The sequence below is a fragment of the Solanum lycopersicum genome, chromosome 11, assembly GCF_036512215.1.
Source record: "Solanum lycopersicum chromosome 11, SLM_r2.1".
NCBI lineage: Eukaryota > Viridiplantae > Streptophyta > Magnoliopsida > Solanales > Solanaceae > Solanum > Solanum lycopersicum.
Genome location: NC_090810.1, coordinates 4,860,220 through 4,881,468, shown reverse-complemented (window position 1 = coordinate 4,881,468; position 21,249 = coordinate 4,860,220). Strand labels below are relative to the sequence as shown.

Here is a 21,249-nt window from a genome sequence, read left to right as displayed (position 1 = left end):
ATATGATTATTTTAAGCAGAAATTTCGTACTATACAATTATATACTTTTTGTTGATGTAGTATTTGTATATTATAAAGAAGATCAGTGTAAGCGAATACAGGTAATCGTTGGTGATAATTGTATATAACCATAAAGTAAGTGTTTTGCTTTTGATACAATTATATACTTTTCTTTGATGTAGTATTTGTATATTAAAAAGAATATCAGTGTAAAATCAATTCAGTAATTTGATTGTATAATATATACAAAAACGGACAATTTTAAAAGAAGTCATGTACAGATTAATTTTTGTATATATGTCTACAAACTTACCTTTTTTTTGTATATTAATATGCTTGTATATTTATAAATATTTACAAGCAAGAAAAAATACATGTGTTACTTATATTGAAAGTTAAGGGTATTTGATTTACGTCTAATCATAAATTTTAAATATTTTTTATTTTATTTTAAAATTTATAAAGTTAGATTTGATGCTGTAATTGTCTTCGATTCAAATTCAATAAAAGACAATTTTTTATCGTATATCCTAATCTTGGTCTTGTTGTTGGAAGGTGGTTGATTAGAAGAAAGAGTTAAGTGAAATCGTTCGACATTTCATAACATTAGTCGAGAAAGTTGATATCCATGAAACACATCAAAGTTTAGATCTTAGAAGGCTTAATTGAAACCGATGAACATCCCGTGAAATTAAGTGAAATGTAAAAAAATCGGGTGATGTAACGTGAAATCAATTGAAAATACCGCGATTATGAGAGAAAGACAAAAATGCCCTTATAGAGATAAAATTGAATTCCACACCATACCATTTGCTAATTGTCACTTCATCCGTAAGGAGCAACATGTCGACCGCAAAGATAACACCGTCAGCTGCTTCATTTGCGACTTCTATCAAACACCTTGCGGGCATTCAACTACCTCGATGCCAAAGCACCATTTTTACCTCCAATTCCACGAAGTTCAGAGCACCCAGAAGAGGTTTTACTGTATCAATGGCGGCTTCAATCGAAACCCCTCTTGAAGTATGCGTCAAACAATCAATTACAACTCCTAACAAGCTCGGTGACTGTATGTCTCTCCTTTTGAAAGTTTGCGCAATTACTTAGCTTTTATGTCATTGATATCCTTCTTAATCCTGATATTCTTGGAGTTCATTTGGGATTGTAAAGGCAGCGTAACATTTCATGATTATACTAAAAAGTTAGTGTTTTTTAAGAATATGAACAACTTTTCATTACCAATTCCACCAAGTTTAGAGCACCCAGAGGAGCTTTCACTGTATCAGTGGTTTCAGTCGACACCCCATATGAAGTTTGTTTCAAACAATCAATTACAACCCCAAATAAGCTCGGTGACTGTATGTTTTCTCTTGAGAATTGCACATTTCGTAGCTTTATTTCGTTGATATCTCTATAAGTGCTGACATTCTTGGAGTTCATGTTTGATGCATGTTCATTTTGCACTAAAATTTAGTGTTTTTATGAGTATATTTTCGTTCCCTAGAAAAATTTTGGTAGTGATGAATTTTTTGACTACCCTTCATAGGTTGTTTGGATGGTTGTTGCATGTTTTATAACACATCCTACTGAATACGATATTTGGATTGATCATATCATTTCCCGTCCTTGCATAATGTCACGTATCAGTAATATGACGTGCAAACTTACAAAATTATAACAAGGTAGAGTTATTCTAAAAAAGTAGTGCACAGAGTAAATGGGATTATTAAATAATAAGCAAAGGCAAAATGAGAAAAAAATATCAACGTAAGAGGTCATACCGAATCAGTCATTACATAAAATGAGACTTCATAACGATAAATTTAGTGATACAACGTAGTATAGTTGAAGTAACAATCAAAATGAATATTATATTAAAGTAACAATACAACATAATACTATAGGTAGCAACACACTCAAACAATTAGGCCATATTACCTAACTAGTTGGGGTTGGTTTTGAATTGTTTGTATCCATTTCACTTTATTCAAACGCGTATTCAGTGATCTGTTTCCATTTCGCTTTATACTAGTCATTAGCCTACACAATTCTCCTCCTTTATCTGGGTTTGAGAACGGTTATGCTTTGTGAAGCTCAGCATAGATGGGGTTGGACTTGTGCAAGTAGAGGGAAATTAAATAGGAACTTCAAAGTTGCAATTTTTCTGTTAGAATTTCTCTTGCCGGTGGCAAATGTAGTACATGCAGTGCTTATTGGCGAATTGTAGTTTGAACATGTCCATTAATTAACCTTTTTCTTATAGACTAGCCTGTTAAATAATAGGTACAAATTGTTACACTAGTGGCATTAGTAAAAGAACAACATTTTAAGTTGAGATTTTGGTGTAACAATGCTTTCATTTTCTCATTCAGGCCCATTCACCCAGAGGGTTTTGCTTACGTTGGAGGAGAAACACCTTCCATATGACATGAAGTTTGTTGACTTGAGTAACAAGCCTGACTGGTTAGTTTGAATACCCGTTCGTCTAAGTCTCTTGTTGCCACAAGTGATGATAGATTAGTTTTATTTTCAAGCTGCAAATTTTGGAAGTAATTGAAATTCTTTTGATAACAACTTATCTAGGTTTTTGAAGATAAGCCCTGAAGGTAAAGTTCCTCTTATTAAGCTTGACGAGAAATGGGTGCCAGATTCAGATGTCATCTCACAGGCACTGGAGGAGAAGTTCCCCAAACCTCCGCTGACAACTCCTCCTGAGAAGGCTTCCGTGTGGGTTTACCTGTTGCTATTATTGACATACAGTTTTCTCATTCAAAATAGGCATGCATGGTTATATATAACTTCTTACTGAAAAGAATTCTACATTTTGATTTTGACAATCCTTTCAGAAATAAGTCTTTTCTGTTCATTTCTAGCTGTTATATGATTATTTCAATCAATAACAGGAGTTGAATGTTCTCTGAATCTTTGATCAGTCTTTCAAATCTTTTGACCCCTTGAGTGACATAGTTGTGTTTTTGTTCCATTATGTACCACACTTTTTAAATGCATTGATCTTTTTTTTTTTGAAGAAAAAAAGAACTAGGTTGGGCACTTCTAGTAGATATGAAAGTAGACTTAAGAAAGAAGAAGGGGACTTTGCCTTACCACTTGTTATATCTGAGGGTTTACAAGATAATTTCTTACAGATGTGTGCCAAACAAAGCTATACCAAAAAGGCAAAAACCAAGTCCTTCTATACATTTAATTTAATCTTTGAAGTTTTCATAGAACGAGCTATCCTATCCTTTGGGCTTTGTTAGCTTTCAAGTTACATATAAGTTGTAATTCAGTCATAGCTGTCAAACAGGCCCTTCCTTGCTTTGACTTAGAGACATGGCATCCCCTTCTCATCACTCTTGACAGCAGTTTTATTGTTCATCCACAGTCAAAAGCATTGTTCTGATTACATTGAATTGTTGTCCTGAATAAATAGTAAAAGCTGGTTCACAGTCGTAAGGTTGCAAAATAACGTTTTTACTGCCACTGTTCCAGACCGAGATGTATGTATCTGTGATTAGCTTTCACTTTGTAGCCATAGTTAATGCTGCTAATTCATATTGTGTCTGCCTATGAAAAATCTAATTACTAATCATTTATAGTGCACAACTGTTTCTCATTATCTTTTATAATCTTGTAGCGGATCAAAGATTTTCCCCAAGTTTGTTGCTTTCCTGAAAAGCAAAGACTCCGGTGATGGAACAGAGCAGGCTTTACTTGATGAGCTGACAGCTTTCAATGATTACCTTAAAGAAAATGTAAGTGCTTGTTTTTCGGTATTAACCAAATTTATTTGCCTTTGCCAAGATTCACAAATTGATCACTGCTTGAATCTGAGGAAAATGTACATTGTAGTGATAAGCAAAGAAGTGTTGTGAAACAATGTGTTTGTTGCTTTATGTGTGAAGATAAGTGGCCAACATTGAAATGAGAAACGGTCAATTCTTGAATCTCACTTTGAGGAGTTGGATTAAATTATTATATATTGGATGTTAAATTAGTTATTTTAATTGAAACTTGACTATGATAGTACTAAATTCAAATATGTATGGGACTTCAATTTTTTTTTGTAGATTACGTGCTTCACTTTTATGAGGCGCACACTTAACTTCTCGCTTTTCACTTCAAGCCTCATGGATCTTGTCACTATGTTATGTTTTTTGCTTCTAAAACGCTGCTGCTGAAGTTAAATAAAAGTGGTTTTCACTTTTCTTTTAGTTGCTATTTGTTGGGTTACATAGCTCGGGCAAATCTTGGATCTGCTTCAGCCTAGTTTGACCGTTGCAGGAAATCAATAAATCAGCATGCTTGAAGAAATTGGGCTGAGACACACATTTCATTTTTCTTACCTCAATTTTTTTTTCTTTCTTTTAATCTTCTCCAAATCGAAAACAAAGCTAGCTAGCATCAACGCTGCTAGTATCTCTAATAGTGGTATTTCAGGAAGAAAACAAGGAGAAAGATCAAGGATGAATAAAAGAGGAATGTATAGAGGAGGTAGAGCAACTAGTAGATATACTAGGATCTTTGTAATTAGCCTTCCTAGTCTCTTTTATTTGCGTATTTTTGAAGGTCACCAGCATATCCTTTTTTTTTATGACAAGGGAAATCCGCAAGCGTTACCCTTTGGGTGCGCACAGGGTAAAACCCCCGCTCCTATGCAATAGCTTGCAGGTCACACAGGAGAGGTAGCCTGCACTAGGCAAGCCTGGGTCACCAACATATTCTTAATGCTGGGGAATACAACATTACTAATTTCAAATAATAATAAAAAAACCCAAATTAAGCTCGAGTTGATTGATACAGTACTTGTTGGTGGCCACGACCTTCAACTATACTTGACATTTTGTTTTCTCCCTTTCTGTGAAAGGCAAAACATCTTTTATTGAAGCCCTTGTTATTGATGAAAAAGAGAGTATCTTTATTTAAAAATCTGAATAGGAGAAACAAGTGTCTTGGTTTGTGGCAATTGTGAATTTGCTGAATTACACGAATGTGAAAATCCACATTATGCATATCTTTCTCAAATAGTTTAATTTTAGATTTTTTTCTATTCCAGCTTTCTGGCTACTGTTGACGAAGTTATTCTTTGTTTTCAACTGAAGGGTCCATTTATCAACGGAAATGAGGTATCTGCTGCTGATTTGTCGCTTGGACCAAAGCTATATCATTTAGAAATAGCTTTGGGGAACTATAAGAATTGGTCTATTCCAGATTCACTTTCCTACATGAAATCATACATGAAGGTATCCGAAGCTTATGCAGTTCCTTCTTTAGGTTAACTTTATTTGTTTATTCATTTTTTGTTCTTAATACTATTCCGTGCATAGAGATCCTTGTTCAGTTGATGCAGCAATTGCTTGCTATGTCAGCTTTAGGATCCTTAACTTTGCTTCGTCTCCCAGTAATTGCTAAGTAGTCTCCATTACCCATGAATGAAGATGATCAATCTATAGATATTTGCAATCTCGACTTTGTTTATTCTTTTATCTGTCAGTCTCAAAAGTTGAGATTTATGGCCTTACCTCAGAATTGTTGTCATCTCCCTTTATATCCTAAGAATTAGTTTCAGTGTCTCAGTTAATAGATTTAAAATACAAACAACAGGCAATTGTCATTTGTAGAAAATTGACCCCTCAGGTTCAGTTTTATGTAGTTTCATTCATTTTTATTGGCTAGGAATAATTTCAAGTTCTAAACTTCTGATATATTTGTGCATGTGCAACATTCATTAGATTTAGATGAGGATTTTTTGTCTTATTGGAGATCCTAAAGGCCCACTTAAACCTAAAATTTGCTTTGGCTTTGACTCGGAAGTATTTGGAGGTGCATGGAGAAAAAGAATTAAGGACAACAGAATGTGGATCAGAGATAATATGCTTTCTTTACACCATTTCTTCTTCCTGTACCTCCTAAAATTCTCCTCCTCCTCCTCCAAACCCTAACAGATAAAAAGATGAATAAAAGAGAATAAATAAGGAAAGATCATTGACGAGTCAATGGAATTCTTTTTTGGTAGATAATAGTTATACATGCATTTATAGGTCTGGTGAGACAGTTGCCAACTAGATAGTTTCTAATACCTGAATTTATTTTGTGCTCAGAGTATATTCTCCAGGGAATCATTCATCAACACGCGGGCACTAAAAGAGGATGTCATTGAGGGTTGGCGACCAAAAGTCATGGGTTAGACAAACTATATCATCTTTTGCATTTCTGAGGATTAGGTTTTTGTCGCAAGGTATAGTAAGCTAGCATTTGGAAGGCTGTAAGACAGTTCTTTGCCCTGTATATTGTTATTAAAACACATACTCATCCTTGTTAGACTGAATGATAGCCTGAGTTATATATGTAATACATACTTCCTAAGGCTTGTGCATATGCAAAAATTCTTACTTTTTCAGATCAGGAATGTTATAGCAGAACATTAATGTTAATCAATTGGTGTAGAATTCACGTTTAATAGTCGAACTTTAGTCATGTGATGAATATATCTGCTAGGGATCTAATTAGATTAGTAGTTTCCAGTGAAAACATGTTCCTCTTTATCAATAGAGAGACTGCGAACTTGCAATCAGTTGGAACTTATTCCTTGCTGCATGAAGTTTGTTTGCCAAGGGTAGTTTTGTGTACTGCGATAATTTCTATATCGATTGGGGTGCAGCCCTTTGCATGAATGTGGGATGCTTCGTGCACCTGACTACCCTTTTATTTTTTACAACTATAGAAAAGAATTTAGAACAGATTAAGTAGTGAAAACTTCTTGTGTTTTATTTATTTTATATGTTGTACTCATAGTTCATGTGCAATTCTATTGGGCTGAAATACTTCTGTTACAAGCTTTCGAGCTGATGATCTGTTATTGGAATTGCATAGATGTTTGAGAAAACTGGTGACTAACATATGACAAACGATGCCTACATGATCCAACTTGATGAACTTACCCTATTTATATGGCATGTTTCATATCTATACCTGTTACCATAAGAAGAAATACGACACAAAGATCAGTTCCATCATACTTACCTTTACTTATACAGACAATTCTTTAAGGTATATACAGCGTCTTCATCATGAACTATTCAGCCTATCAATTCTGTCGATTTGCAATATAACTAGCAATATGATAAAGAGGTGCTGCCTTTGCATAGTCGAAGTAGCTTAGCTCATTCATGGCCTTAGCCATCAGCTCACCGGCATATTGTCGAGCCTTTTCTAGCCCCATCAACTTAGGATATGTAGCCTTATCTGTTATTAGGTCCTTACCCGCTGTCTTTCCCAGCTCATCTGATGACTTGGTAACATCAAGAATATCATCTACCACTTGAAATAACAGTCCAATGCACCTAGCATAGCTCCTCATTCGCTCCACATCAACCTCATTTCCTCCCCCCATTATTGCCCCACAAACCACAGCAGCCTCCAAAAGCTTCGCCGTCTTATGGTGGTGAATGTACTCCAGTTCAGTTAGGCTAACTTGTTTTCCTTCACTCGCCAAGTCCACAATTTGCCCTGCCACGAGCCCTTCTGAGCCAACAGCTGAACCCAATTCCCCAATGGCTTGGACCACTCTTTGGGGTGGCACATTCTGAGTCTTGGTAGCCACATGTTCAAAGGCCAAAGATAAAAGTGCATCCCCTGCAAGAACTGCAGTGTTTTCTCCAAAAACCTTATGGTTCGTGGGCTTGCCACGACGTAGATCATCGTTGTCCATGCAGGGAAGATCATCATGGACGAGTGACATGGTATGGATCATCTCAACTGCGCAAGCTGCAGGTATAGCTAAGGATTCATCCCCTCCTACAACTTCACAAGAAGCCATGCAGAGGATCGGCCGGACACGTTTTCCTCCAGCTAGAAGTGAGTACCTCATGGCTTCATGAACTTTTATAGGCTCTTGCATTGGTATTGCTTCATCTAGTGCTTTGTTTACCTTGATTGCCTTCGTTACCATGTATTCTTGAAACTCAAACTCAGGCAAGATGAATTTCTCTGCCTTGGATGAAACATCTCGTTCCTTGACTTGAAAAGTTTGGAACGAGTTCGCAACATCGCTAGCGTGTATTTTCTTGTGAAGGAAACTGTAAGATTGGCTTGGTGGGAGTTTTCTACTGAAAGCAAAGTTATTGTTTGGGGTATTAGAAAGGAACAGATTGTCAAGGCCAGAAATGGTAGCTAAAAATGCCATTGTATGAGTTTTTAGGAATTTTGAAGAAAATTATTATGGCAATGGTGTTAGTGGTGAAGGAACAAGGTCATTCTTATATAGCACTTTTATATAGGTAAGTGATGCTTTTATTCCTCTTGCATAGGTTTATAATTATTCCTTTAATTAAAGACTTGGACTTTAGTGAGTTCTATGCAGAAATACGTTTCTTCCCATCTGTCCTAGTCTTATCCTTCGTGTACAGGGTTACCTGATACCATATTGCTGGTGGAAGATAACAGGTATACCGTGAAATTAGTTGAGGGGCAAGAAAGCTAGTCCGGACACCACAATCATAAAAAAAGGTTATATTTCTAGGAAGTTTCAGCACAATTTACAACAAGTCCATATTCTATATTCAAAGTTTAGTTTAAAAAAATTTGGTGGCTACTGCACCATTAATATGATGGGACCAGAAAACTCATAGTCTACTTAAATTTGTGTTTATATGTACCCAATTTGGCAGTGAGTCTGGTGTTATACTTGTGGCCTGTGGGTCAAAATTTTACGGCCGCTATTTGACTTGTATTCATCTTTAAAATCTTTAACAGTTACCAACTCTGGCGTTTGAAGTTATATATAGCTGAAGTTCAGACAAAAATGGACGAACTTCAATAAAAGAAGTCCATGCAAAAATGATTGAACTTCGATTATATATATTTGAGTTTCCGCATTCACTTCAAATATCACATGTCTGATTCCAAGTGGATAGACTTGCAATTTTTACGCATCGTGGGTATAATAACTCAATGAATCTATAGCATGTTTTTAATTTCTCACATCAAATCGTTCCTTAATTATAGTTGATGTTAACTTGATTTTATGTAAATATCGAATGCGTTTTTAGTATTTTTACAAGGATATCAGCAAGTAACGAAAAGAAAAAATTGTTAAAAATAGAAAGGAAGAAGCAAGTTCCAAAGATTCCATAGCCTGCATAGACAAACTAAATAAGAGTCCGGAGCTTAAAGGGTATAAAATATTAATAAAAATTTTGAAACGGCATATAAAAGTTTATATTAACCAAAACGGCAAAACCGCTGGAACAACAGCGATTTCCTCTGTCGTAAAAAGCAAAACCGCTACTACTGCAGCGATTTTGCAAAACGTGATTTTTTTTTAAAAAAAAAATTCAAGAAAATCGTTTTTTTTCGGCGGAGGAAATCGCTGTTGTTCCAGGGATTTTGCCGTTTTGATTAATATAAAATTTTATATACCTTTTTGAAATTTTTATCAATATTTTATACCTCCGGACTCAACTAAATAAACAATAGATTTACAAACTCCCAAAATACAAAGATGTTCCTTGGGAAGCATCAAATTTTTAGAATCATATAAACAAGACAGCATGAAAATTAAGCATTTTTTTTATTATTAGAAACAAACCAGAAAAAAAAAATGATATTATTCTAATAATATGAAGTGGTCCTTTTTCTATCATTATCTCATATGAAGACAATTTTGTTGGTACTGGCTATGTTTGAGAGAGAAATTCGAGTCGTCAGCAAAATACTATCGTCAATTTCGAAAATATAAACCCTTCAGCAACTTGGGTGTATGCAACACGAGCACTATCTCTACGATAATAACAAAGTAGAGGTAAGGTATGCGTGTATTCTACTATCTTCAGATTTGATCACACTTATGAGGGGATCATACTGATCGTTGTTGTTGTTTTTTCAAGTCAATCGAGTGATAATAATTCATAATTCAAAGGTGTGACTTTTAGCTATTTTACTTGCTTTTTATTACGAAAATTGTATTTTTTTTTGTAGTGAAAAAGAATGAAGTACGAGATGTGTGTGCTATTTTAGATAAGTTTGAGAGATAATCTAAATACTTACTTGATTTATATCTCCCTTTTAAAAAAATTAAAATAAAGAGGAAGTCTTGTGAGCAAGCGAAAAGGAATATATTAGAATAATATTGCGTGGTAGACGTAGATCGATTATGTTTGCTATATGCTTACTTGATTCATGTATGATCTATCGGAAGTCACCTCTTTAAAGGTTGTGAACACTTCATTCTTTTCAGACTTCATTTGTGAAATTATACTGAATATGTTATTATTGTTGTTGGATATCCAAAAGAGATGTGGGGGGTGGGGGGGGGGGCCTCAAGAACAAGGGTGGAGGAATTTGGACTTTAAAAAATATTATTCACGAGTTTGATTTGATATGAATTTGTACAAGTAAACTGCATAACATAAAGTGAGGAACACATTATATTGAAAATTCAAAACTTGAATAATATTTAATCAAACTTTATGCACTATCAATATCATCTTGACTTTGTAATGTTAATCAAGATTTGTGGACAATAATAATCCACAATAGTATATATGTTTGTAGAAAACTAGAATAATATTTGGAAGTTGGAACACATAAAATTAAAATACAAAAAAACGTATAATATAACGATATGAATGATATTTGAATTTTTACTTATCTGATTAATTCGAAATTATTAGTGTATGATCTAGTAAAGAAAAACGCTCTCTATCAAAGATATTATCAGTCTTAACTAGGACTCAATAGCGATATCTTTCGATTAAAGAAGAAGAGATTTCATCTGTCATACTACACGTCTACGCCCTTTGATTAGTGTTTATATCATTTCTGTGAGTTTTTTTATTAGTCTTTGTAAGTGTAAATATGAGGATGTGTTATCCAATAGATTGATCTTAAGAATATGCTTCTACTTGTTTATTAAGTTCTCATTGTTTTTGTCGTAATTAATGATTTTTTAACATTAAATTATTCAGATATTTTTCATATATATTAATTTTATGTATGATCATCAAACTTTATCTACTTCATAACTAAATAAAAATATTTTGTCACATTAAAGTAATTTAACTTCATTGAGATTTCGAATAATATGTCTAAGTTTAAGTTAATTCTATTTCGACTTTTCTTCATAAAAAGACAATCAAACAATTTTCAATCACGATTATAATGAAACAAAAAGAAACCTTAGATATTAAAGATTTCTCTCTCTTTGGAGAAAATCTCTATCCTATCACCGATTTCATTAGATATCTTAGAATTCTAGAAACCTTGTCTTTTTATGATCCAACACCCCCACAAAACATATGCTATAGAAAACGGGTCGCGGTTCTCCAAAGATGAGTTAAGTCAATACTACTACTTGAACAATCTAAGACTAATAATCGAGTAAAGTTCAGTAATCATACGTGAAAGTAATGTCCCAAACAAATGTGGCTATTGGCCCAAAAACACTTCACAGCATTGGCAACTAGTAACACTTGAACAGTCTGGCTTCATATGTTTCCCACAAGAGCCTTCTCTGTTCAAAACAACAAACATACCCAATCAAATCCCGCAAGTGAGGTTTGGGGATAGTAGAGTGTATCATGTCATTATCCCTGCCTCGTACCGATAACTCAAGGAAATTAGACCTGGAGCAAGTGAGTTGTATAGCACAACAATCTATACAACAGTGACAAGAAGCTTAACTAGCAATATATACAATGCTGTGAACAAAAAAACACTTTCAGCAAATATTCAAACATCCTATTTCTAAATACCCAGTGCAACTTGAATCAGAAGTAGAATACAAAGAAATATAGCAAAAAGACTGCTAATCGTAGCAAACACATCGAAGCATACCGAGCTTCCAAAACATCTAGTGAAGAACATATTTACCTTGATTAACAAAACTAATTGACAACAGATAAACATCAGTCTGCCTTACATCACTCAAATCACAGAGTTATCCTTGTATCGAGAATAGAATAGCTCTGCTCTTGGAGATGCCCTGGGGAAACGCATCAATTCTAAGGCAATATCAATGTCTATATCTGCAAGCTGGTCAATGCACATCTTTAAAAGAGATGGACTGCGAGAAAGCAATAGCTTTACAAAAAGCAGTTCAGCTTTTGAACTACTAAAACAGTTGATGGCAACGTGCTCTAGCTTGTCGAGTGGTTGTTCCAGGCAGGATGGTGTATCAAGATACTTCAAGATTGCTTCGGCATCGTCACTGGTAGCATGGACCTAATATGTACATGAAGAAAACGCCAAGCTATTTTAGATTCTCATGTTCACAAATTAAGAAATGCAAAAATGTACCAGATGGTGCATAGATTTTCTTTTCTTACCGAAATATGGAGTTTCCTCAAATTGGGGGAACTCTTAATTAACTGCAGGACATAAGAAATGTGACACATTTTGCTGAAGTCTACACCTAAATGTAGATGCCACAAGCAGCTGAGTGTAGAAGGCTGCAAATTCGGAACAATGCGTGCACTCAAAAGCTTTGAAGAAAACACAATAATTAGAATCATACAAAACTACCATCAGTATAAGATATCAAAGTGAAACAAGTAGTCAATATCGTACCTCAACAAAGAATGAATCTAAACGGAGTACCTCAAGTGCAGGAGAGCTAACAAGAAGCTTCTCCAAAGTTGATCTTTTATCATTTGTTCGATCATCAACCACTCCGTTAAATTCAAGCTTTAACAGTGTTATATTCTTGCAGTTCATAAAGCAATCTAGCACGAGATATGAGTGACTATCACGAAAGACCAGGAACTTCAGTCCTGGTGAAACAATGTTTAGGTATTGCGTACCACGACACAAGATCAAATCCAATTTGGCAAGAAGGGGAGCCTTGATAACACAAAACGATGTGGCTGGCACAAAGGTTGTCCCTTTGAGATGAAGGGCAATAAGATTCTGAAAACCAATAAAGGGATTGGGTGGTTTGAAGACACAGTTAGAAAGTTCCAAATATGTCAAGGTTGAACAATTAAAAATAGATAAGGGCAGAGTATAGGTATCATCATTTGAAGTGCGAAGAGTTAGCATCTTGACTCCATTTCTAGTGACATAAAGAATCCATCTATCGATAATTGCATATGAAGATTTTGCAGTAAAAACTCCTTTCGTGTCAAGAACAAACTTCACAATGTCCCCCATATGCAGTAACAGAATACAATTTACCGCTTCTGTGAAGTCGGATTTGAGCTTTCCTATAAAATTTTGACGGAAGCCGTTATCCAGCACCAGCTCTGGAAAAGTCGCCCAAATATATCTCCACTTTCGAGACAAAATACTAGTTCTTGCTGCATCTTTAACTGGTATGAACTCAAGGATATGATCAATAACATTTTTTGGTAAACCACTGATTCTATCTTCACTATCACCTTCAATGACACATCTTGTTTCATCTGTTAGAAGAATATGGAGAAAAAAACAATCAAATTAGTCCCTTAATTTTACTGGTGTCTTATCATTAACAACAGTGATGTCCGAGCCACCTTATACTAAATATCTCATACCTCCCACCAACACATGAATATCGTGTAACTCTGCATCACTGCCCACCAAATCCTAGGCAGATAAATAGATATTACCTAGCATTTTCTTAACCTCACAGTTCTCCTCCTACACATCCTATTGTGCACAAAATGAACAAACTAAAGGTGCTTCTACAAGTGTTATCAAAAACCAAAAAGCACAACACGCTTTAAGCGTTAAAGTACAAATAAAGCATAGGCTTTAATGAAAAAAGGCGCAACGGAAGAAAAAATACAAACACTAATCATTATAAGCACGAATGGCAAATATATGAACAAAGAACTTTCATTTATTTATTTTTTACCATAAAAGTGAAATATCAATTGTTAATTGTTTAGTGTCGCTTCTTCCGAAAAGTATGTGTTAGAACATTAAGCTAGGTGAAGTGCTCAACACATTTTGAGACTCACTTCATGATTAACCCCAAATTCTCAAAGCATGGTTTTTTCTTTCTTTATTGTCTTCTTCTTCCACTACATAATAGGAGTAAAAATTGAACTTTTTTAGTATCCATTGACAGATACAACTCATAAAATGAGGAATCTAAGTTACTAAATCAAATTCTTAAACTTCAAATTTCATGTATGAATAGTAAAATTTCCACTTCAGGTTAGTAAATAACTGCAAGTATAGACTCAAACCCACTTTCATAATCCAAAAAACAAAAAAAAAAAAAAGAGAGCATTTGCATACCTTGATTCATGTTGATTGGGATAATTAGAGAATTTTTTGCTGCAAAACTGAGGAACCTCAGCTTTCACAGAAAGAGGAAAGTTTCTTCTTTTTCTTTTTGCTATTTTTATAAGGGAAAAGGTTAAAATTGTTCGAGAAAGGAATAAAAATGTTCTCTGTTTATAGTTTGGTCAAAAAATATTCTTTTAGCTAATACTGTGATCCAAAAATGTTCAGATTGTTATTTTGGATAAAACATGCTATTTTTTCAAGTATACATAGTATTTATTTTCTTTTTAACACATTCTACCTCTAATAATATTTTTTTAAATTAGCAAATGCTTATCGTATTTCAATTCAGAAAAAAATAAAGAATATTTCTTATTTTATTACAATTATATTTCTCGTTATATAAATACAAATTAATGATGGATATACAATGATCTTGTATATATGACATATATTATATATTGAAAGGGTTCATGAAGTTATTCGATTTTAATTGATAGGATGGGATTAAGAAAAAAAAGTATTTCCTATATTTTTATTTTTTAAAGTGATTTTTAAAAGAAAAAAACAAGAACATGGTTTTTTTATAATAATTTAATGAAGAAGAAAATGTATTTTAAAAGATAAAACATAGTATTAACTGCAAGGAAATTTTTGAATCAAAATATTAACGACAAAGATAATTTTGAGTCAAACTATAAACTAAGGTCATTTTTATTCCTTTTCCCTTTTTATAATGAAGGTAGAAGGAGAACTAAGTGTGGGTTGTGCTTTAAAAAAGGCCCATTTGGAGGCTATAATCAAAATCTATAGGGAAAGTTTGTGGAAAATAACAAACATTTAATTTAACCATATTAGATGTTATAGCTACGGTTTGGAGAAATTTTAAATCCGCAGGTATATTTTTGCATAATTTTAAATTTTGATATTTATCTGAATTGTATAAATTCAGAATATGTATAATTTGATTTTTGATTGTATAAATTCAAAATTTTATATGAATACATTGTTGTTAAGCAAAAGATAGATACATTTGACAACTCAGATACAAATTTTTTAAAAAAATAATAGAATGTGTAGGTAGCAAGCTGTGTAAGATTCGGTTGTATAAAATAATTGAAAAAATTAACAAACATCAATCTCTTTTTAGTTATTTTTTTCTACAATACTCGAGGCCTGGTGTTAACTCATGTAATTGTTTAAATAAATATAGTATTAATGTACACAATTATACATGTATTGCCTAATCAACCTTTCAATTTGGATAGATTACTTATATATCCAAATATACTTGTATTCACAGATCACCATTTCAACATGTGTTGATATTACAATACAAATATCTATGTATATAAGTATTTTACTATATACAAACTAGACAATCACACAAATCTCATTCTCCTTTTGCTCATGTTCTTCTTGTATTGTTTTCTGTTTTTTTTTTTAATAACTATAGTCATTGTAATGTAGAAATAAATAATTCTTCTATCGAAAGCCTATAAAAATAGATGATATATATATATACAGATATATCTAATGAATCAAATTACAAAAATTACTCCTAAAAATCTTAAGTTGAAAGAAATTTAAAAGAAAATACAGAATATTTGTGATATAGAAATATTGATGAAAGATGAAATATTAATAAGGATAAACATGAGGGAATCAATCACATAAAACATGCCTAGACGTAACGGAGTGTAATACCAAGGGGTTGGTTTACTTTTGGGCATGCTTCGTTTGCTTTGCTCTTCATCTTCGGACACATTTGGCATGGTGCTAGAACCTTGTTTAAGATTTCCTATTTAATATTTATAACTTTTATGGGTATTTATATGTAAAATTAAATTTGTTAGTTATTCTATAATTATTATAATTAAAATAATTTAGGAAAAGTGAACTATGGATATACATAGAAATATAAATAAATTATTTTTTTAGGAGATAAAATAAGAATTTATTAGGATACATATTCTTTTTCAAAATAATAACGTTTTTGAAATTTTAACTATATTTTTAAAGTAATGAATTTTTTATTAATTAAGTTATTGATTTTGACTAATTTGCTAATTTTTTCTTATTTAAAATGTATATTAATGTTTGTCACATTTTTTAATTTTTCCTTTTTGACAAAGGAAGAGGAGCTAAGTGTGGGCTGGGCCATAGAAATGGCCCATTTGGAGGCTATCATCAAAATTTATAGGGAAAATTGTGGAGAGTAACATACATTACATTTAAATCATATTATTGTTTAGGAAAATTTTAATTCACAGTTATAGTTTTACACAATTTTATTATTATCTTTTATTTGTATAAATTCAGAAATTTTATAATTTGATTGTATAAAATTAAAATTTTGTATACGTTTACTCTAGCTATTTGTATAATAAATTAACCTATTGATATATTGGTTAGCGAAATGTACAAATCGAATTTTGAAAAATTCGTAAATGGATAAATACAAAATTTGTATATACTTACCATATTTATATATTCGCAAGCGAAAATACAAACAGACAGAAATATACAACCGCCGCCTCCATATCAAAAGAAATTATAGTTATGAAGCGCAATTATCGAAATTATAGATATAGAGTCTTATTACGTTTGCTATTTATGAAATTTTCTCAAATTTATAAACTTTAGTAAGTTTAGTCGCTTCGGAATTAACTTTGAAATTTATTTGTAGATTTTATTGATACTTTCACTGATTTGATGAGGAAATAAAAGATAATAATATTTTTATACATACATTTCTTTTTCATATTATCCATCTCTTATTCTCCTCATATTTACATTCATTTTCTTTTTTTAGAATAGTATTTTTAGGCTATAATATCAAATATCAGCGGCAAGAATATTTTTAGATCAAATCATAAATAAATAAATAAAAATTATCTCACATAATTTATAGACATTTTTTTATCCTTTTTCATTATTTTTAAATATATGATTGACTTGAAATTCTGTTGAGGAAAAAGACGAAATAAAACAGAAAAATAAAAGGTATACAAAACACTTTTTGGCTAAATATATTCAGTGCCTCACTTTCTGTTACTAGGTAGCACAACCATATTGTTAAAGTGAAAAAAGTAAAGTTTCTTTTAATTAGGACTTTTTTCTTTTCTTACGAGGTTCGAAAGATACTATAAATTATAATTACTGTAATTTATTAACGTATTAATGCAAAAATAATATGTTGACAATATAAGTTTACAAGTCATTCAATATTTAATATGTTAAAGGTTTTCATATAGGAGTCTATTTTCAAACTCTAATATAAATCATAATAAGTTAAGTGTCACGTGTCAATCAAAACATCTAAATCACTCGTCCACTTATTTATATTACTCATATATACATATGATAAATGATATATTAAATAGAATTGATCATTCGATATTCAGTGAAGATTTTAAATTTCGATAATTTGATTATCATATGAAACTTTATAAATATTTATACCTACCCTATTTTTAGATTCCATGCACTAAGAAAATCAAGAATCCAAAGGCCAAAAGTGTTTGGACTTGATGTCATCATTACTTGTAGCTCACTTTCTTTTATAGCCTTTTACCAACTTTATTAGTATATATCACATCATATTGTGGATGTACTAATGATTTTTATTTTTTTTACATGAAATAGTTTAAGAAGTTTGGTATAAACTATAAAGTAAAATAAAATGGATTGGTATTATAGACATATGATTTGTAATTCACAATTCGTTAAAGAAAGTATAACCTAAGAGATCAGCAAGAATTGTAATACAGTAATGAAACTGTTTCACTATTGATCCAAAATTTTAAATTTAATCTTTAAAAAATTTAATTTTAATCGTGACACGAACACCTAATAAAAAAAACATAATGCATTAATTAAGAGGAATGACCACTCTAAAATCTATGTGCTTTTTCTTATGGTCCAAAATAGTATTGGCATGATTGTCACATCTCCATCCAAATTCAAAAGTACACTAACAAAACGAAGGCTACTCACATAGTTGAAAATTAAATACTCATTTCGACTTTCGTAGTCTATAGTTACAAATTAAATACTTCATTTGATTTTCACAGTTCATATTGAAACTTCAAGCCTCTAACTAATTTGAATCATACCAACACTTTTCAACGAAATTTTCTCTATTTTCAGAATTTACACGCGCATCTCACTCTATATATATATAACAAATCTAAATACTTTGACAACCTTTCAACTTACTGACAAATCTAATTTAAATATTTAAATTATAAAATTATATATATATATATATATATATATATATATATATATATTTTGTTCCTCCTCAAATGTTTTTGGTCTTTGGATTCCCTTAGATCCTCTTTTTGGTAAAAGAGAACCCCGAATAGCTTAACTAATATGTATATTTTTTTTGTTAGCTTTTTACTAGATAGGAATTATAAATCGTCAATTATTGTGGTAGTATTTATAGTAATTTTTATATAGTTTTAATAGTAAAAATATGTTTAGTGTGATTTTACTAGTGAGATATGTGAAAAATAATAATATATATAGCCTTGTTTTTTTCTTACAAGGATAGAAAAACTCTATAAGATATTTCGATCAATTGAAGTAAAATATAAAAATACTCAAATTATCTTAGGTAGGTTTCAAATATGAAAATTTATTATTAAAGAAAAAACATAATTTTTGACAATAATTTTTAGGAAATACCAACACGAAAGACTCCTTTGAATTCTTTTGTTTTTGCTTTAAATTTTTCCTTTTTCCAATATTAGTATACACATATATTTTTCCCCCTTTTAAAAAAAGAAAAATTCATTTATTAAAATTACATTAACCCCCCCCCCCCCCAAAAAAAAATACAAATGGACAATTTCATTATTTTCCACATCAAATAGAATTAAAACCAATTTTCCCCTTTTAGGAGTTTGTTTGACCAAATATTAATTACTCTTTTTCATTAAAATTGGTCATTTTAAAATTTCAAAATTCAAACAAAGTTTAGATATGAAATTACTTTATCATAATATTACAAAATTATAGTCAACTAACCATTAAATTCAAATATACTCCAAAGTAATCGTAGTCAACATTTTTATTCAGATAATTTAAGTTATATAAAAATATAAAATTTACTAGAAAAAAATAAATAAAAGAACAATAACAATTTATTTAAACTAGTAAATATTTTGGAGAAAGGTGAATAAAATATATAAAATTAATATGATATGAAACTACCAAATAAATACATACGTAAATATATAATTATATTATATAAAATCGCTTTCAATTTCTTTATTCTTTACAAAATTTCCCTTTTTCTTAAAAAAGAGAAAAATCCATTGAATAAAAATTAAGAAAAAAAATCACCTTTTTTCCTTTTTTTTTAATACAAAAGGACCACTTCCTTATTTTCCTAAACAATTATGATGTCATGCTCACATCATTAATAAAATTAATTTCTCTTTATAGAAATTTAGTCAATTTAAATAGTATTAATTACTCTTATTATTTTCCCTTAAATAGTAGACCTTTTATGTCATTTTTCTTTATTTTAAAAAAATTGCTAATAGTGTGAGATTTAATAAATTTATTTATGAAATTACTAAAATACCCTCACCAAACAATTAATTTCAAATTTATCTCAAAACTACTTCCCATTTACTAAGGCCCCACAAGAGATGGGAAAAAAAGTCTTTGCAAGTATCGCAGTTTTGATCTTCCTGTTTTGTCCTTGTAATTAAGATTTATTAACAGAAATGCCATGGATCTTGAATTAGCCTTTGACTTTATTTTTACTAATTATTATTTATTAAAAAAAAATACAGAAAGTAGAGGGAAAGTGGAGATATGATATGCTATGTTGAAGTACATTGTATGGTGCATGTGGAATAACTTTAAAAATGTGAGTTTAGTCCCTAATTATTGGATTTATTAAGACTCTAATCATGTAGATAACTAGTACAACTTTGCAATTTTGCATGGCCACTTGGTTAGGAATAAAAAAACCATAAGCTAAGAATAATAACATGACATTATTGTTTTACATCGGAAAAAATTTGATATTAAATAATGTTAGAAATTAAGATCAAGGTATAAAACTGACATTATTGTTGTTAAGTATATTTTAAAGATCTTTTAATTATATTAGCAAGTCTATTTAAAGACGGTTGATATGATTTCATAATATTAATTTAGTATCGAACAAAGAGATAACATAGTGAAAGAAGAAGGATTCATATCTTTATCACATGAAGCGTAAGATTTTGCTGGAGGAGATTTTGTATCTGAAATGATCGTACTTCAAAGAAACAATTCAAATTTATTTATTGAGGCATATGATTACAATTGTCAATAAGACACTTGTTTAATTAGCGATCTAGCACAAGATGTAATTCATTCATTTAAGAAGCATCGGGAAACAAAATACAATTGTTGAATAGAAAAAAAAAGTAAAGATGTAACGCTCAAATAGTCATTATCTCTCGCTTACCTTGAAATAAAATTGAGAAAAATCAATCTATCAAGAAATTTGTTTACTATTAATCTTATACTCCGTCTTTAAATATAATTTAGCATAAACAAAATTGTAAAAGACATTTGGGTCAATCTCAAAGCTTCATCGATGAATCCAATATGAATAATGGAACTATAAGATTATCTTCGCACTAAAATTATATTCAACTTGTTACTAATTATCCGTCTTATTTAACTCATTATGTTATTGTTATCTTTTCTACTTCTTAATTGATCTTTCCTGAGAAATGGTCCTATTTGACTACAAGAGTTAGATTTTATGATATCTCAATGAACATGCGAATATTTATGTAACTTTCTCATTATTAATACATTTCATGATAACTTTATAATTCTTTTGAGTTTTTTTTTGAATTAAAGTCGTAAAGTGAGATAATTTTATACATCTTAATCTAATTAAAGTTTTCATATAGAGTATGATATATGATAATTTATGTTGTATATTCTAAAGCGAATCAATTTTAGCAATAACATTATAACTTATTTCATATTATTCCTATATATTAACATGTCAAC

General features: G+C 31.1%; 3 protein-coding genes across 6 annotated transcripts; 1 reads left to right on the top strand and 2 right to left on the bottom strand.

Moving 5' to 3' along the window:
- The first annotated feature begins 815 nt into the window (after window positions 1-815).
- DHAR2 (dehydroascorbate reductase) lies at window positions 816-6,486 on the top strand. Its single transcript, NM_001247295.3, has 6 exons — window positions 816-1,069; window positions 2,373-2,463; window positions 2,584-2,727; window positions 3,638-3,755; window positions 5,103-5,243; window positions 6,102-6,486. Exons 1-6 carry the CDS (start codon window positions 844-846, stop codon window positions 6,186-6,188), a joined length of 807 nt encoding a protein of 268 aa, NP_001234224.2. The 5' UTR covers window positions 816-843; the 3' UTR covers window positions 6,189-6,486.
- Window positions 6,487-6,991: 505 nt separating this feature from the next.
- GGPS1 (geranylgeranyl pyrophosphate synthase 1) lies at window positions 6,992-8,233 on the bottom strand. Its single transcript, NM_001247158.1, is given in 1 exon segment — window positions 6,992-8,233. A coding segment is annotated over 1 exon segment (1,098 nt). The 5' UTR covers window positions 8,186-8,233; the 3' UTR covers window positions 6,992-7,087.
- Window positions 8,234-11,673: 3,440 nt separating this feature from the next.
- Window positions 11,674-14,461, bottom strand: LOC101258811 (F-box/FBD/LRR-repeat protein At1g13570). Of its 4 annotated transcripts, none has more exons than XM_010314376.3 (4): window positions 14,224-14,461; window positions 12,568-13,400; window positions 12,327-12,449; window positions 11,674-12,222 (listed from the first exon to the last, which is right to left on the bottom strand). In XM_010314376.3, exons 1-4 carry the CDS (start codon window positions 14,231-14,233, stop codon window positions 11,926-11,928), a joined length of 1,263 nt encoding a protein of 420 aa, XP_010312678.1. In that variant the 5' UTR covers window positions 14,234-14,461; the 3' UTR covers window positions 11,674-11,925. The 4 variants fall into 4 exon arrangements, with proteins under 4 accessions (XP_010312678.1, XP_010312677.1, XP_010312679.1 ...); XM_010314375.3 differs by having other exon boundaries at window positions 12,327-12,482; window positions 12,598-13,400; window positions 14,224-14,356; XM_010314377.3 differs by having other exon boundaries at window positions 12,598-13,400; window positions 14,224-14,356.
- Between the last annotated feature and the right edge of the window lie 6,788 nt (window positions 14,462-21,249).